General features: G+C 50.1%; 1 protein-coding gene across 1 annotated transcript; it reads left to right on the plus strand.

The window, feature by feature from the left end:
* The first annotated feature begins 5,511 nt into the window (after nt 1–5,511).
* On the plus strand, nt 5,512–16,114 carry TRAPPC3 (trafficking protein particle complex subunit 3). The gene is made up of 5 exons (XM_082834826.1): nt 5,512–5,656; nt 13,187–13,284; nt 13,529–13,628; nt 14,713–14,895; nt 15,363–16,114. Exons 1-5 carry the CDS (start codon nt 5,615–5,617, stop codon nt 15,480–15,482), a joined length of 543 nt encoding a protein of 180 aa, XP_082690952.1. The 5' UTR covers nt 5,512–5,614; the 3' UTR covers nt 15,483–16,114.
* The last annotated feature ends 2,787 nt before the right edge of the window (nt 16,115–18,901 follow it).

An 18,901-nucleotide genomic window follows, 5' to 3' on the forward strand; every position in this document is an offset into this window, starting at 1 on the left:
GCTCTGGGGCCTTGGCGGCAGCTTCAAGTCCTCATTCTCTCCCAAACCCACCTCAAACAAAATCCTCCCGGGGGACGTCGGGAGACCTGAAGGAGGGTCGCAAGGAGACCCCTAAAAGGGCTATGCTTTCTCTCCCCTGGTGATGGCTGGGGTGGCGAGAGGCCCGGCCCGGGAGCCTTGCTGCCGCCCTTCCTCCATCATCCTACGGTTGGTGTCTTCCCTGCTCCTCTGGGGTAATTACAGGCCTGCACCACCGCTTTACCCAAGTCTCTAATCTGCTGGGTCTCTCCCGGCTCCAAACTGGGTGGTCCTGACCCTGAACCTTCCCCAGCCCCTTCAGACGACCCCTTCCAGCTCCCCGGAAGGATTTTCTCCCCTGTGTCCTGTCGAAAGAGTGAGTGAGTCCCTTCTGATTCCCCTTCCCCAAGAAGTCCTGCTTCCCAGCACGGGGGAGTGGATCCCCGAATCCCCTTTTTAGTGCCAGCTGAGGTGGGGCCTCATGCCAAGTCGGGCCCAGCCTGGGCAGAGAGGCGGAAGCTTGCTGGGAAGGTGGATCGATGACGGCGCTTGCTGCGGGGACTGACTGAGGGGTGGAAGGAGCAGATGCAGCTGGGCCCTGCGCACCCAATCCCTGCCCTTTGTCCTGACCTCCAGAAGGTCAGTTGTCTAGTTCTCCATTGCCCAGAGATTAGGCCCAGCGATATGTTGTCCTCCTGCCCCCCTTTCCTGCCAGTGTCTCCTTCCTTTGAGCAGCTCCAGAGAGCAGTCATTTCAAGGGGGAGGGTTGGGAACAAAAGGTTCTGGATCTCAGGCAACCTGGGAGCAGACTGTCCTGGGAGGAGTGAGTAGATGGGGGACTGAACCCTCTTCGAGGGCCAGGGAGGGAATACTACCTTGCCCAGTCCAAAAACATTAGAAAAGGATGATGCTAGAAGGTCTGCAACTGGAGCTGGTAACCTTAAGCTACTGTCTTAACTTTTCTGAAACCCAGTTAACTCACTTATAAAATCAGGAAAATAATAATACCATGAGGTATCATGGGGTCGCTGTAAAGGTTAAATAAGGCAAGACAGATGAAGTGCTTAACACAGAGCCTGGCATATAGGAAGTGCTTAACAAATATGATGATGATGATGGGCATTCAAAAGTAAATGCAGGGCCTTCCCTGGTGGCGCAGTGGTTGAGAGTCTGCCTGCTAATGCAGGGGACATGGGTTCGAGCCCTGGTCTGGGAGGATCCCGCATGCCGCGTAGCAACTAGGCCCGTGAGCCACAACTACTGAGCCTGCGCGTCTGGAGCCTGTGCTCCGCAATGAGAGGCCGCGATAGTGAGAGGCCCGCGCACCACGATGAAGAGTGGCCCCCGCTTGCCACAACTAGAGAAAGCCCTCTCACAGAAACGACCCAACACAGCAAAAATAAATAAATTAATAAACTCCTACCCCCCCAAAAAAAGTAAAAGATTAGGATGAGGATCAGATCCCCCATCTTTGTTGTCAGCCATCCCATCTGCAGGGTGAGGGGGCCATGTGGATGGTAGAGTCCAGCACTGTCCTTTGTGAGGTCAGAGACCTCAGGTCCTGCATCTTCCAGAGCTGACCAGGCCCACACTGAGCCAGGTAGTGACTAGACTCAGAATTCATGAACAGAACCCAGTAGGGGAGAGCCATCTGGGATGGTTCTTCCCCACCCCCATGCACAATCTTGAGGATACAGTAGGGACAAAGACATATATTGGTGGGAATAGTGAGATACCCTCTATAGCTAGAGCTCAAGAATAGTAGAGGGGGAACATGCCACGGAGCAACTAAGCCCATGCGCTACAACTATTGAGCCTGCGCTCTAGAGCCCATGAGCTACAACTACTGAGCCTGCGTGCCACAACTACTGAAGCCCACGTGCCTAGAGCCTGTGCTCCACAAGAGAAGCCACTGCAATGAGAAGCCCATGCACCGCAACGAAGAGTAGCCCCCACTCACCACAACTAGACAAAGCCCACGCACAGCAACAAAGACCCAACACAGCCAAAACTAACTAACTAACTAACTAAATAAATAGAAAAAAAATAGTAGAGGGGGAAGTGGGAGCTGAAGATGAAGAGATAGGCCAGGGATGGCCTATATAGGAGGATTTGAATGCCAGTTGGCATCATGATCTACACTATATAGATATTAGGGAGCTGTTGAAGGTTCTTCAGAAGGAGAAGAGTGAGCAGTGCTTTAGAACTGGAAATCCTCCATCATGTCTAATGATCTAGGATTGACTTTGAGGAGCCCCCTGCAAAGAGACAGCATATGGTATTAGCCTACTCGGTGGTTCTCAACAGAGGCAATCTTGCTCCCCAGGGGATATTTGGCAATGTTTAGAGGCTTCTGTGGTAGTCACAACTAGGGATGTTACTGGCATCTAGTACTTAGACACCAGGAATGTTGTTTAACATCTTGCAACGCACAAGACCACCTCCTGAACAAAGAATCATCCAGCCCAAAATGTCAATGCTGCCAAGATTGAGGAGCCCTTCCCTAGACTGAGGGTGGAGACACCTGCACCTACCTCCTCGCAAAATGCTGGTGGTGGGGACATCTGGGAGTTAGACAGCTTGATGGGCAGTTCTCCTGGCCAGCCCCAGGAGGCTTCCTGCACAGCGAGTCCTGGGAAGGTGACTGAGGGGAGCCAGGAGAGCACCGATGTCCTGTGCTTGATGCAGTCGGAGTAGGCATATGGACTGGGCTCCTCTTCGTTTGCCCGCTAATTGACCAGGATCCTTGGTGGATCCCAGGCCCCGGCAACTGATGGGGTTTAGAGTGGGTGTCTGTGAGTTTGGGGCTGAGTGAAAGTGCTCCATGTAGCCCTCCACGTATCGCAGAGAAGGAGCAAGCAGGGCACTTGCAACATCACAGGGGTCTGAGAATGTCTCGCCCTCTTCAGTGAGGGGCTGGGAACTCTGTGACCTCCCTTGTTCCTCCCCTACGGCCCAGGGCAGTCCCCTCCCCACTCCACGGAAACAGGCTTGAATGAGCTGTTAGTTTCACCATGAGGCTGGGCTGGGGCTAGGAGACAGGACACTGGATGGAAATCAGATACATGTTCTCTTCCTGATCCCCCTAGGGGCAGAGCAGGAGCACGAGCATTTACAACCTCCTAGGTTTGGTGGGGCAGGATCCAAGATGAACCTGATGGAGAGGTGAAGGAAATCACTGGTAGATTTGACCAAAGCCCTGGAGGCTGTCTCCACTCCCACACAAGTAGGAAGTAGGAGGGGCCTCATGGTGGGGGCGGCTTGAGAGAACAGATATCAGATTCTGACTCCCACCCTACACCCAAGGCGCTGCAGCAAGAAGGGGTCTCTAACACAGACCACTCTGCTGGGAAGCTGTATCCTTCAGGGCCCACCCTCTGGGGTTGGGGGTGGGGAATGTCCTCAAGGACAAAGTTGACACCAGCTGCAAAAAGGCCTCCCTCCCTTCAGCTCTTGCAGAGGGGAAGTAACAGAGAGGGATTGGAGGGGGAGGAGCTCAGATCCAGGACTAAAGAGGTTCAATCTTTTGGGTTCTTGAGAAGGGGCGGCTAGAGTCCCTGCTAGGGATGGGAAGCTGTCCCTGCTGCATTCTTTTCCTGGGAGAAGGAGATGAGGGTGGGGAGGGGGTGCCTGGTGTTCTTAAATGTCCTGGCCCCAGGGGTGACGGGAGCTGGGAGCTGGGAATGAGAGCTGGGAATGAGAGCCCTTGAAGAAGTCGCTAAGGAGCCAGGAGGAGACCCTCTAGATTAGCCTGAGGTGGACTCCACCCCCACCCTCAATTCAGTACTGGTGACTTTCCAAGGAGGAGTCCCAAAGAGAAAGAGGAATTCCAAAAGGAGGAATCACAGGCAGAGAGAGGAAGAATCTCAGAGGTTATAAGATGGGCGGGGAGAGGCTCCGCCTTCAGTCTCTCCAGACCCACCCTGCCTGACAGCAGGCTGGGTGGGGTGGAGCGCTGGCTGTGACTGTGACTCAGGTTTCTGTGGGCAGCCAAGGGCAGCCGGCAGGGAGGAGCCCAGACCAACAGACAGGCCAGCCAACTGCAGCTTTCACCTCAGCTGTCCTTTCTCCTGGAAATGCAGGAGGTTCTTCTCTAGCTTTGCTGGCCTCCAAGGGCTAGCCCACCCCTGCTTCCTCATCCTCACCCCCAGCCGACCCTCATCTTCCTTCCCAGAACCCTCAGCCAAGGCACTGACACAGGAGGGAGAGTCAAAGGTCACTGCCTCTAGGAAGGCCCCAGAATGTCTGTGCCACAGGGAGAAGAGTATAATAATGATTGGTCCTGCACGGGAGGGACAGACTGGGGGAATCTTGGGGGCTGGCTTTCAGACTGAGCAGCCTGCTGCCCAACACCCCACTCCCCCAGCCAGGATAGCCAGGATGGCTCACGTCTGGGCAAGCTGGTTGTCATGGTGAAGGCTAGGGGCTAGAATGGAGCTGCCGCAGAGTCAGGCTCTCCTAAGTGAGGAGAGGGTGCTCAGGGACTCCCAGCCAAGCCCCCTCAGGATTGAACAGCCAGGGAGGATGGCTGGGGCTGCAACCAAAGAGCTATAGCCAGGGACTGACTGTAGGACTTCCCCTTGGTGATGGGTGAGGGTGCGGCCAGCACATTCCCCTGGTATTTCTGGGGCCTGTTTGCTGGGCTGAGTTTTTAGAGAGTGGCTGGAAGAAAGGGAATGCACATTTACTTTGTGCCAAGTGCCTGCATACATATCTCACCAATCTTCACAACAACTGGGAGAGATCCAGCAATTTGCCTAAAATGGCAAAGCTGGGATTGAAATCCAAGACTGACTGCTACAAACACCGGTGATCTTTCTTTTCTGGGAACCAGGCTGTGTACTTGTTCTAGGGGAGGGAGAGGGAGAAAGTGACCTGAACTTTATCAGCCTGGATATTTCATCAGGAGGCCACAGTGGTAGGATGCAGGCGCTGGCTGCGTTTGGGGTTTAGAGGCAGATGACAGTTTGAAGAGAAAGCCACTGATGAAATGCGTGGCACATAGTAGGTGGTCATTGAATATTTTTGTAAAGAAGAAGCCAGATCTGTGTATGAGCCACGGCCAGTTTTCTGGGACATCCTGGGAGGTTCTGGCTCTGAATTAAAGCAACAGCGCAAGAAGCTAGTTTGAAAGAGGGACTTTCCAAGACCATCCCGGGCGAGAGAGGAATTTGCGGAGCATCACTGAGTGGAGATGGGGGAGTGGAGGGGTTGGGGTGGTGGGGAGGAAAGGGAAGTGTGTGGATGATACAGGATTACAGCAAGCTGCGGACGCCACCCAGCGGCCATAACGCAGCCCATAGGGAAGCCAGGCTCCAAGAGTCCGCTGTGCGCGGAGCACTCTGGGAGTTGTAGTCCTGCTACACTAAGGTGCTGCCAGTGGGGCTGTTGGGTGTTGTAGTCCGACGTTTCCTGGGCGGGAATTACCCTCGTTGGCCGGACCACGAGTCCCGTGGTGCCCCGCGGCAGGCCGCGCAGGCGCGGTGAGTCGGTGCCGGTCAATCCCGAATGCTGTGGGGCCGCTAACTGGGTCCAGCGGTGTTAGAAGGGGTCACCGAGTGGGTCTGTGTTGTGGTGGGGTAAGGCGGCCAGCACCATGTCGAGGCAGGCGAACCGTGGCACCGAGAGCAAGAAAATGGTAACCGGAGCGTGTGACCTCGGCGGGCGGGGCGGAATGGAGGTGTTCTGGGGAAGGGGCCCGGCGCGGGGCGCGAGTCGCAACTGGGAAAGCTCCTTCTGCTAGCGCTGGGAGGGGGTGGTTCCGCTGGAAGGAAGGAGGAGGCTCCTTGGTGGGTCGAGAGCGTAGAATCGCTCCGGGGTTGTCCCGGGTGTGAGGCAGGTTGGAGGGCCCCTGGAGTAGCTCGGAGACCCCTCCCCCGAGTGCAGTTGGGTGCAAGACCAACAACGACGGCGGCAATAACAGTAACTCCCACTGTTGCTCTCTTACTGTGTGTTAGGTACTGGGCCTGGCATTTTACATCCGTTATCATTTAATCCGCAAAATAACTCTCAGGTGGATAATGTTATCGCCATTTTAAAGCTCAGAGAGGTTGCATACTGGCCCACATTTACAGCTAGGAAGAGTTAGGATCTGATGAACCCATGTCTCTCTGACTCCAAAGCTAATGCTTCAGACTACTAGACCATAATGTCTCTCACACTCAGTTACTGGTTTTGCCAGAAAGCAAGTGTAAGGGGTGGGCCAGAGTAGGGAGTAAGTGCTCTCCCTCTGGCGAATGGCGGGCAGGCTCCCTCCTTGTCCTGGGAATAGTGGGACACCATCTAGTCCTATGAAGTTTGGCTGCAGATGCGGGCTGGGCCTGGAAAGTAACGTGGATGATGTTTTTATCCAAACTGAGGGGACTTCTTGACAGGTGTTCCTTTTCTTTGGCATATTCTTATTTCCTCCAGAATTGCCCGTTTGTCTTTGTTTTCCAGTTTACAGACTGAGTTATTGAAGGTTGCATGCAGGGCAGACCAGGGGCCTTTTGTTGACACTCAGCTCTAGAGGGGATGACTAAACTTCCCTCACACCTTTGCATCTTATACCAGGAACAGCCACCAAAAATGGGCAGCAGGAGGCCCTATTACTCCAGAGTAGTACTGTACTTTTCTCTCAGATCCCTTTTGAGAAGTTGATGAGAGCTGTGGATCTTCTCGCAGAAATAGTAAATAGACAAACATATACAGAGACATTTACTTACATTTGGGGAGGATTTGTGGGCCTGCGAAGATACTCTGTGAATTCCTGTTTTGGAGGAAATACTGAGTTAAAAAGAAAAAGGAGAGAATATTTTGCTAGGCAACAATGTCATGTAGGGGAAAAAGCATAGATATCGGTTGGAATTCTCATTGGTCCTCAATTTCCTTATCTGTGAAATGGGGACAATAATACCTCCCTAGGATTAAGTGAGGTAGTGTAAAATGCATGGGGCATGGTAAATGTTTGCTTTCCCCTCCTTTTCCTATGATATGAATGGATATGAGAAGTCTTCCTGTTTAGTTTTCATATCCAGCTCTATTTTGTACCTTTTTTTTTAAAACCTGAAACCAATATTGAAACTTTTAATACCATTTTCGGAGGAACCTTCAGTCTCCACACACACCCCTCCCCCCCCAGCCCTCAGTATTCACTCAGTTTTGGTGAAGTGAGGGAATTAGGGAGGGGCAGCAGTGCATTCGGGCCTCAAAGCTTTTGCTACTGCTGTAGTCTCTGCTTGGAACTTCTTTCCCCAGAGACTAGCTAGCTACTCCTCACCCCATTCAGTTACTCAGATATCATCTTCTCAAAGAGGGCTTCCCTGACCACCTGACTAGTTCTCTATCCTCTTACTCTACTCTGTTTCTCTTCAAGCACTGTCTATTTCATTTAAAATATTTCATTGTAGATTCTATACTTACGTGTTTATTTTCAGTCTCCCCCATGAGAATGTAAACTCCATGAGGGCAGGGGTTGGTTTGTTCACTCCTCCATTCCCAGCACCTAGAATGATGCTTGGCACTAGGCAATCTATATTGAATGAATGACATGAAGGTTTGGTGCATCCTGTCATTCAGTTCCTATTGGTACCCACTCGAGGCTTGTCACATGATCCTCCTTGTAGCCACCTGGTTCTGACATGCTCCCCTTTCCTCTCTGCCTTTGGAGTCTCCCCCTCTAGCAGCCCACTTCCCAATCAGCCCAACCTTCTGCTAAGTGCTGCGTTCCCAGGTAAGCCTTCAAAAACTTAAATGGTTAATATGCCCAAGTAATTAGATCTCTGCTTTTTGTCTGTGTAAACAGAAACAGCCCATTTGTCTAGCAAACTTTTCCTGAGTCCCAGCTCTGCAAAGCATTGTGGGAAATGCAGAGATGAAGTCCTAGTCCCTAACCTTGAGAAGCACATACTCTATGAGAGAGGTGGAAGAATACACAACACAGCAGTATGGTGCTGCCTGGGATTGAGTCCTGGCTTCACTGCTTACTTATGTGGCCTTGACCAAGTGTCTTCATTGTTTTGTTTTTTTTGCGGTGTGCGGGCCTCTCACTGTTGTGGCCTCTCCCATTGTGGAGCACAGGCTCCGAACGCGCAGGCTCAGCGGCCATGGCTCACGGGCCCAGCTGCTCCGCGGCATGTGGGATCTTCCCGGACCGGGGCACGAACCCGTGTCCCCTGCCTCGGCAGGCGGACTCTCAACCACTGTGCCACCAGGGAAGCCCTCTTCATTGTTTTAAGCATCAGTTTCACCATCTTTCTTTCTTTATTTTCGGCCACACCAAGCAGCTTGCGGGATCTCAGTTCCCTGACCAGGGATTGAACCTGGGCCATGGCAGTGAAAGCCTGGAATCCCAACTGTTAGGCCACTAGGAAACTCCCACTAAAAAGGTAATAATAGTATAATAAGGTTGTTCTGAGGATTAACTGAGGTATCGCATGTAAAGCTACCAGTGTGATAGAGCACCTGAGAACACAGTTGACACTCAGTAAATGTCAGCTAGCAAGCCTTTTCTCTTTTCTGCCGTGCTTGTCAGATCCTGGTTCTCCAACCAGGGACCGAACCTGTGCCCCCTGCAGTGCAAGCACAGAGTCCTAACCACTGGACCGCCAGGGAATTCGCAGCATCCTTTTTGTTTTAATTGAAGTATAGTTTATCTACAACACTATGTTAGTTCCACGTGCCCAACATAGTGATTCGATATTACTGTACACTGCAAAATGGTCACCATACAAGCATCCTTATTAGTAAAGATATTAACCTTTGTGTGTTTAGGCCTGCCCTTCTTTTGTGTTGTGGCTCTATTCTCCAGAGCTCAGGTGAGTTACTACTTGAGTAGCAGCACTCAGAATCTCCATGGCAGGAGGCTGGAGAGTGACAAAAGAGGGATGGACTGAGTCCTGTTACTGACCTTCCTTCCCCAGCTGCTGGGGAGCAGTCACACTGGATTATTTGTGTTGACAAAAATAGTAAGTATGACTGTTAATAAGTATCTTGGAGCATTAGCTCAAAAGATCAGCCCCTTAAGGAGTTGTGATGTTTTGTTTGGGGCGCTGACTGCAAGCTGCCTGAAAACCGTGCGGTAGCTTACCTGAGTGTAGGGCTTAGCTTACCTACTGCTCAGGTTGTGCCTGAAGCACTTGGCTTTGCCAGTGTGAAACCACTCTTGTGGTTTCTTGGTCTGTAAAGCATCCTTAATTCCAGGATCTCATCAGACCCTCCTCCCAACCCTGTGATTGGCATGACATATTTCACTGTTACTGTTTTTGTTGGAGAAGATTGAAGTTTAGCAAAGTGAAGTGACTTAGGTAAAGTCTCACAACTAGTGACAAGTCCATACTCAGAAGCAGGTCTTCTGACTATAAACCGAGCATCCTTCTGTATGCCTTACTAATTGTTTTAAGGTTCTTTATAGCGATTCAGAATCTCCCTCTTTGAACCTAGTTCAGGGTGCTTTCTGGCACCACACCACAGAGAACCAGTTTAAGGACAAAAATAACAATATCTACTTTTATTTATTTTTTTGGCGAGCAGTATGTGGGATCGAACCCGTGCCCCCTGCCTTGGAAGCGCGGAGTCTTAACCACTCCAGGGAAGTCAGGGAAGTCCCACAATATCTGTTTCTTGAGTAGGTACTGCGCAGCAGGTACTCTACACATATTATCTCATTGATAACCCTGAAGGGCAGATAATACTATCGCCATTGTGCAGATGGGAAAAGCTGATGTTCAGGGAGATTAAGCAGTGGCTTAGGATGACATACCTTTTTTTTTGGACATAATAACTTACAGGACAGTGCTCAACTCTAAGAAGACTGAGTCTCAGTTACTTAACCTATCTCCTGTAAAATGGGGATAAATAATGTTTGTTTTGCTAACCTCTCATGGTTGTTATAAAGCTCAATAAGTATCTGTGAAGACACTCCGAAAGTTTTATAAATGTTAGTGATCATTATTATTAAACATAATTAAAGCAGTCTGAAAGTAGAAGTTTTGCAGAAGAGATTCATGTTTCTGTTGGAAGAATGTGCTTATGTTCAGTGAAGAAATGGGACTGATTGAATTGGTTGACCTTTAAGGTCCCATGGAACCTTAAGTTAGAAGGGTCTTCAGACTCTGCAACCACTTGTTACTTTTCTGACTTCCTCTTCTGTTCTTTCTTGTGTTTACTACTGTCTAATCACACTGGTCTCCTAGCTGTTTCTCACTCATGTCAGACATACTCCCACCTCAGGGCCTTACACTTACTGCCTCAAATTTTTTCACCCAGATACCCTTACTACCTTCAGTTCTTTGCACAAATATCATCTTAACGAGGCCTTCTCTGACTACCCTATCTAAAACTGAACCCCCCCCACACACATACATACAGGTAAACATAAATCTCCTTTTGTGCTTATTTTCCTCCATAGCACTTTTCACCATCTGGCAAACCATTTATTTTATTTATTCAGTTTATTACCTCTTTCCCTCCTGTTAGGTAGTTCCTGGTACATAGTAAACTTTGAATGAATGATTTTTTCTATACCACAGCTCATTCCTATTTTTAAAGTCTGAAGACCTTTAAGTTGTGTATTTATGTCATGCACTATTCCAAATAGGCTTGGTTCATAACTGAAGATGGAGATAGACTTACAAATTAAGAGAGGGTGTGGAGAACCTACATCAGGGACCCTATTCCCAGATCCCAGGCATATTGATTCTGTGACCACCGACAGATCTATTTAGGACCTTGATTTTTCTTATTGGTAACCTGGGGGCTGCTGCATGTATAAAATGCTTGGTAACATCGTGATATGCTTGTTACTTGGCATCATGGTGGGCTGAGGCTCTTGGAGTCTCCGTCCAAGGACTCATTAATAATGGAAGGAAAGATCTCCTGATTTAATGCCGTGGTGCCAACTCTGTGGACTGGTTACTGCTGGATTGTCTCCATCCATTCATGCCTAAGCCATTCTAGTGCCAAACCCTTAACTTTACTAAAAATTATTCTCCTCCTTCATAGCTTCCCTTTAATTGCCATATTTGGTATATGGTCTCTTGGAGACATCCTGATCTGTTTTAGTTGAATTCAAAGAGCTTACTTATTCTGAAACTGATTCTCTTTGACTCCCTGGTACAGTACCTTTTATTTGTTTGTTTTTTAGGGAAGGTTATTAATATTGCAGTTGTGGGGAACAGTGGACAGAATGAACTTTGGCTTAGAAACTCCTGGTTTTTATCCCCGCAAGTTACTTTTGTCAATAGTTAGCTGTCTCTTGGGGACTTCCCTGGTGGTCTGAATCCGCCTTCCCAGTGGTTAAGAATCCGCCTTCCAATGCAGGGAACATGGGTTCAATCCCTGGTTGGGGAATTACGATCCTACACGCTGTGGGACAGCTAAGCCCACATGCTGCAACTACTGAGCCTGAGCACCACAAGTAGAGAGAAGCCTGTCTGCCACAATGAAACATCCCACGTGACGCAGCCAAAAATAAATAAATAAATATTTAAAAAATAAAAATAATAATTATCTGTCCTTGGTCAAATTACTGAACCATTCTGAGGCTCAGTTTCCTCATCTCTAAAATGAGATTAGTTTCTGCTCTTTCTGCTTTACAGAATTATTGTGGGGTGAAAAATGAGATAATGAAAAATAGAATGTATGTAAGCAAAAGGCATTCACATTATTATTCTTTTTTAAAAAATTTTATTTATTTTTGGCTGCGTTGGGGCTTCATTGCTGCACGCGGGCTTTCTCTAGTTGTGGCGAGCGGGGGCTACTCTTCATTGTGGCGCGTGGGCTTCTCATTGCAGTGGCTTCTCTTGTTGTGGAGCACAGGCTCTAGGTGCACAGGCTTCAGTAGTTGTGGCATGTGGGTTCAGTAGTTGTGGCTTGTGGGCTCTAGAGCACAGGCTCGGTAGTTACGGTGTATGGGCTTAGTTGCTCCGCGGCATGTGGGATCTTCCCCAGACCAGGCTCAAACCTGTGACCCCTGCATTGGCAAGCGGATTCTTAACCACTGTGCCACCAGGGAAGTCCCTCACATTATTATTCTTGCAGTGACCTCATCACCAGGCCATGGGGATGAGGTGAGGAGCATTGGGCCGTGGGAGCCTGAGCCTTAATGTTAGTTGTACTTTCTTCCCCCGAAGACTTGCAGACAGAGAGGTGCTCTGCTCCAAGTCTGACAAGCCTCCATTCAGAAAGGACTGGTTGGGGCTTCCCTGGTGGCGCAGTGGTTGAGAGTCCGCCTGCCGATGCAGGGGAAACGGGTTCGTGCCCCAATCCGGGAAGATCCCACATGCCACGGAGCGGCTGAACCTGTGAGCCATGGCCACTGAGCCTGCGCGTCCGGAGCCTGTGCTCCGCAATGGGAGAGGCCACAACAGTGAGAGGCCCGCGTACCGCAAAAAAAAAAAAAAAAAAAAAAGAAAGGACTGGTTGGGTAGCAATCTTGATTTTTCAGCCATGTTTCTGTATGAGTACATTGATCCAAATGTGCTGCTAACACGTTTCTCACTTTAACTCCGATAATACCTTTCCCCCAACCTGCTGCTTTTATTCTGTAGTCTTGGTATTTGCTGTTCCTTTCACCTTCCACATGTCTCTGTTTTTTGGTAAGTAGGTGACAGGATTCTTTATCTGGGAGGTTTCTGTGCTTTCAACTGTGGTTGTAATAGAAACCAGTCCAGGTCAGTATTGTGTTCCAGGTACACAAAAGATTGTGTTCCTTTCAGAGTTATCCCTTTCCCGCAAACACTTTAGCTATGTGTCAAGAGAAACATTAGGTTTTCCCATGTTGGTGACTTAGAGGGTTATCATTAGTGCAGCGGACTTCATCTGGTACTTCCTTCCTTCCCCCTGGGACCCCTGCTGCTCCTGGATGGGGCCTTGGGAGTGCAGTCAGGCTTGGCAGCTGTGGTGGGACCCTGGGTCAGCAGAAGTCCACCTTGGTGCGTTGGAAGGGTGACTGCTCAGTGCGTGAGGTACCTTTCACAGCCTGTTTTTTAGTGGGTCTAGTTTCAGCCCTGACACGTTGACCCTAGGGAGCTAAATTCTTTGGCTACTCCACAGGGGGTGATGGTCTTTCCCACCAGACACGAGTAACCTTCCTTTGAATTCTGACAGTTGCATTGAGGCCCATCCAGACTCTCACCAAACTTGCTTTTTTGTGTGGCTTGGTCCTGACTGCCTTTTGAATCTCTTTTAGAGCTCTGAGCTCTTCACCCTGACCTATGGGGCTCTAGTCACCCAGCTGTGCAAGGACTATGAAAATGATGAAGATGTGAATAAACAGCTGGACAAAATGTGAGTGAGCTCCTCTGTGGGAGAGTCAGTAACGGGACTCCTGAGTACACCGAATCTACGTGGTCCCTTAGGGCCCAGAACAGGGTTCACTCTCGTTACCAACACTTTGGGTACAGTTTCCACTGCTTATTTATTGGGGTGTTTTGGGATTGTCCTAGTTTTCCCTTTACCACCAACAGCCTTATGTTCAGACATAAGACATTCAGACCGCATAATATAGTCTGTTCTCTCATTTCTTTCCCAGGGGCTATAACATTGGAGTCCGACTGATTGAAGATTTCTTGGCACGGTCAAATGTCGGGAGGTGCCATGACTTCCGGGAAACTGCAGATGTCATTGCCAAGGTCATTATCCTGGGCCACCTGGCCATACCGAAGGATTGTCATTGGAAGGCACTGCTTACCACTCGCTCCCTTAGAAAGGCCCTTATTATTCCAGAAGAATAGCTAGGCAGCTGTTTGGACCAAAGAAGCCTTCCTGGTGGTTTAGGAATAACACAGATTATGAGAAAGGGAAGAATGGTTGGGATCATCCTTGTGGATTAAAGACCCACTAAAATCAAAGCCAGATCTCTTCAACTGTGCAGATGTAGCAGAGTAGCATGGGGGTTAAGAATATAGACAAACCTGGCCGTGAGGCATGTGGGATCTTAGCTCCCTGACCAGGGATCAAACCTGTGCCCCCTTCGTTGGAAGGTGAAGTCTTAACCACTGGACTGCCGGGGAAGTATGGTCCACATCCAAAAAAAAAAAAAAAATCTTAGGGAAAAAAAAAAAAAGAATACAGACAAACCTGGCTTCAAATTCTGGCTCCAATACTTAGTAGTTCTTAGGTAAGTTATTTTTAACTTCTTTAATTACCAGTTACCTCGTCTTTAAAATGAAGAAAATAAGAGCTACCTCATAGGGTTTCTGTAAGGAGTAAATGAAAAAATGAACATGAGCGTTCAGGTAAAATGAATGCCCTTACTGCAGCATGTATATAGAAAGTGTTTGCTATTAATAATATTAGTGTTACATATTATAGGGTTAATAATAAATGATACAACACCTATAGCTTTGTGGTGTTAGAAGAAGGGTTCAGATAGCAGAGAGAGAGGACAGGAAAGTGTGTTGGGACTGCTCTGTGGTTAGATGCTGGTTCAGGGCAGCCACCCCTGTCAGAAGATCAGTGCTCCTTTCCACTGAGAAGTGCAGGTAATCAGCAAGTTGTCACCTAATTGTATGATGCCTTGAAGGAGAAGGGTGTGGAATTGTGCACAGTTGCTTTTCCTTTTTGCCTTGAATACCTGAAGCTTCAGTGTCTTGCAGAGGCCACAATTTTTTTCCTGAACCATTTAGTTCCCCTTGCTGGTCCCATCACATCACCTTCCCTGTCGTACAGCCCCTACTACTCTTCCTCATAGTGCCATTGTGTGTTTTTTGACAGGTGGCGTTCAAGATGTACTTGGGCATCACTCCAAGCATCACCAATTGGAGCCCAGCTGGTGACGAATTCTCCCTCATTTTGGAAAATAATCCCTTGGTGGACTTTGTGGAACTTCCTGATAACCACTCGTCCCTTATTTATTCCAATCTCTTGTGTGGGGTGTTGCGAGGAGCCTTGGAGATGGTGAGTGCAGCTCTTTACCTTCTGAGACACCTGAAATGTAGTAAGGTCTTAATAAATGTTTGAACGAATGAATGGGAGAGTGAAAAGAAGGGCTTTTAGCTCACCCCAGTGCTTCGCTGCCTGAGGTGGTGATGCTGCCAAGTGTAGGATCCAAGCTGGAAATCTCCACATGGTGTTGGTGCTCCCTGCTAGGCTGGGAGGTGGTGTGCTCAGCCCTCAGAGCCCAGGAACATCTGTTCCCAGATTGGCTTATTTGGTGACAGTTTGATTTGTGAGTGTTCTTTGCTAAGTCTCCCTTATTGGGTGGGGACCACTGCCTTCTGCACAGGAACTGGCAATCTTGTCCATGTGGAAACCAGCTTCCTTGTTTAGGCTACTGTGGATGAGTCAGTTATAGCCCCATCCCTGGTGGTTTCCCAGAGGCTGCGGCTAGGCAGCCGCCCCTTCATTTCTGCACTGTCCCCCAGGTCCAGATGGCTGTGGAGGCCAAATTTGTCCAGGACACCCTGAAAGGAGACGGTGTGACAGAAATCCGGATGAGGTTCATCAGGCGGATTGAGGACAACCTCCCAGCTGGAGAGGAATGACCGTCCCCAGGACTTCAGCGTAGCTGGCAGGAGCCTTGTTGGAGTCAGGAAGCCTCAGTGCTCCCTCTGCCCTCTAGAATTAACTCAGTGACTGTTTAACACGGATGTTATATATTCTTCTAACCTTGTTTCCCTTCTCCATGTTAATAAAGAGCAGACTGTGATATAGTCCATCTACCCTACAAGTGTGCACATTCAGGAGGGAAATTCTTTGCTCCCTTTCCCTTCAGAGGGGCTGGATGTAGTCATCCTTGGTTGGACTAGAAAGAGCTCAAACCAGTTTACATTCCTGTTTGAATTTTCCAAAGTAGGACCCACTTTGACCCCATTAAGAGGCAAGCCTAGCACATTTGTCCCTGGGTCTTCAGAAAGTCATTGGTGAATGGCCGTAGGGAATCCAGGATTCACTGGGACAGAGGAGGAGAAGCTGGGAGGGGTGGGTCGGATTTGCTAGCTGTAGTGTGACACACTGTAGTGCTTGCCAGGAAAGGGGAACCAGTCATGCCAGAAACGTTGACTTCTGGGAGGCCACCCAGGCCTCTCTTTCCTTCCTGCTGTTTGGAGGCAAGATCTCCTCTTTTTACAGAGGGTCCATCTCTTTTTCTTACAAGTTCTTCAATAAAGACACATTCTTGAGTGAAATCCCAATCATGTCATGTTTTTTCTCTGCTCAGCCCTGGGTACAGTGGGGTGAGGAGACCTGCTAAAAGTTCCTGTGCCCTACCTTGATTTCATCTGGTCTAGGAATGGCTTCTTCCCATGGACCAGAGAGTCTGGGAAACCTGGGAGCAAATGAGGCCCTTCAGAGTCATTTTTGAGTCTACTGTCTGTAGCAAAATCTAGAAGCAGACCATTATCCCAGACGTGCCTAAAATGGACTGTCCTGGGCCCTTGGCCACCAAGTTGGAGGATTTGGCTAGAAAGACCATGTAAACCTTGGTATTGGGGTGCCATTGACTGAGTGCTTACCATGTGTCATCACTGTACCGAGCACTTTGTACGTATCATCTAATTCACAATAATTCCATTTTTAGGAGGAGGGCCCAGGTTGCCCAAGGTCATACAGCTAGTAAGTGGAAAAGCTAGGGTTCAAAGCCCCAGCCAGACTCCAAAGCCCGTGTTCTTAACCGCGATGCCTGGCTCACACGGTGGGAGGGTGGGGGAGCAGGCCTGCGGCTCCCTCTCAGTGTCACAGAGCTTAGGATGGCTTTTGAAGGGAGCGATCAGAGGTCGTCAGGCCATATTTGGTAGCACTGTTCTTGGGGATGGCCTAGGGCCTTGAGGTCTCAGGCTGTTGGGGTGAAACAGAGCCCCAGGCCTTCCCTGAGGTTAGTAGGCAGGCCTGAGATGAGGGGAGCATTGTGCTTGAAGTGTGTCTTGGTCATAAAGGTTAGGACAAGGGTCCTGGGGCACCAGAGCACACGGCCTGCCTCCTCCAGCTGGGTTGAGCCGCTGAGGAGAGGAAAGATCACTTTTGTGTCCCTGAGTATAGGGATCCCATCCTTCTCTGAGCCTCTTTACCTCCCCCTCCAAGTACAATTGGGGGCCCCAGGGCATGCACCCCATTTTGGTCAGCTGTATCCTCAGCGCCCATCAATGCTGGATCCAGTCACACCAGAGTTTGAATGAATGAAGGAGAGATTAAGGGAACGAAGGCTGGGCCCCAGATGTGGAAAACGTTTGAGTGGTGCCTGGACCCTGCCAAGAAAAGTGAGCTGCACCACCCTTTCCTTCTCTAGGGGGGCCCTTGCCCTTCCTCTCCTCCCAGACCACAACCAACTTCCCAGCAGCTGTTTGTATGGCGTGAGGTTTTGGATATTTCCTTTCCCAGAATTTAACTTGGGCAACGTTACAGGGTCGGCAAGCTGTGGAAACAAAGCCCCCTTAGTGAGTTCTCGCGGTTACAACCCCACAATTGTGTGATGTGCACCCAGGGGCTAAGGGAAGGGAAAGGGCTGAGGGCTGTGAGCTATTGGGAACATCACCTCATCCTCTCCCCAGATAAGCCAAACATACAAGGCCCAGCTACCCAACAGCTGGTCCCCCACCCCTGAAGTTAATTAGCTGTAGATTACGTATCCCTTTGCTTTACTATGACTGAGGCTGGGACACCACACCCCGCAACCCCCAGGCTAGGCCATTCCGCATTCATGATATACTGGCACAGCCAGCAGGATGGGGCAGGTTTGCCTGGTTGTATGGGAGGACCTGATTAGCCGGGGGGGGCGGGGGGCGGCGGGGGTTTCCCAAAGAGCTTGGGTGGCTGGAGTAGTCCATGCTGGTGGCCTTTGGACTTGGCGCTGCTTGGGCAGAGCAATAAGGAAAGACCTTGCTCTGCAGCCTTTGGCCACCAGGGGTCTCCAGACCCCCACTGTACTGTCCCAGAGAGTTACAATTGGATCCCTGGTTTTCAGAGTTTGCCAGAAGATGCACCTGATGGAGTAAATCTCAGAGGCTGGTCAGAGCCTGAAAGTGCCCCTTTTCTTTAGTCACAACCATGGGACCTGAGAACAAAGCTCACATGGCTGCCTGGCTAAGGGCCTGCCTACTGAACCCAGGGCGCGGGAAAGAACACGTTGGCTAAGAAATCACTGGCTTCCATTCACACCCCAAACTCTCATGCTGGCCTCCTGAGTTGGACGAGCTAGCTCTGAGCCCTCGCCTAACCAACCCCCACTTACTTCCTGAGTCGAGACCAGAGCACCAGCCCTGTTCCCCTGATGTAAGAGAGTCCTGTTCCTGCCCCAGACTCGCACCAGTGACATTTCCATATTCAGGTTACACCTTTCTCTGGTGGATTGGCTGCCCCTACGTCTGTACTGGGCATCCAGGTCTGAGAAGGAGGTGGCAAGAGAGGCCCGGGAGCAGAAATTGCGCTAAGTAAAGTTAAAACAGTCTCCTAACAAGCAGTTCATTGTGAATGGCTGGGGGTGGTGGGTGCAGGAAAAGCATCCTCCCGTTCTCCCTCCCGGAGCTTAACTGCTACCATGTGCTGTTCCCTGGAAGCCAGAGGGCCGGTGGGAGGGGAGGGGAGGGTGGCGGCAGGCGAGGAGCCTCGCTGTTAACCAATCCCCAGCCTTTGATGTAGGGCCAGGCCTGACCCCAGGACGGCCGCTGGCCACTGCCAGGGGAGCTGTGGGATGCAGCGCATTCCTGGGGGCAATTTACGCTTCTGGCGGCAGGAGAGGAAAGTTTCTACTGTGGGGAAGGGGGTGGGGGGAGGGCGCTGCAGTAGAGTTGAGGGCTTGGGTGTAGTACGAATAATGGAGGGAGCCGAGGCACAGGGCAGCACCCTCCTAACTCAGTCTGGCTCACCTAACCTGCTTGGCTAGAGACCTCCTCCAGGAAGCATTCTCTGGTGGACCCAGAGCTGGTAAGGGGCAGCACCCTCACCCCCCCCACCCTCCGGGCTCTGAGGG

This window comes from Leucopleurus acutus (genome assembly GCF_964270905.1).
Source record: "Leucopleurus acutus genome assembly, chromosome: 2".
In the NCBI taxonomy this organism is placed as follows: domain Eukaryota; kingdom Metazoa; phylum Chordata; class Mammalia; order Artiodactyla; family Delphinidae; genus Leucopleurus; species Leucopleurus acutus.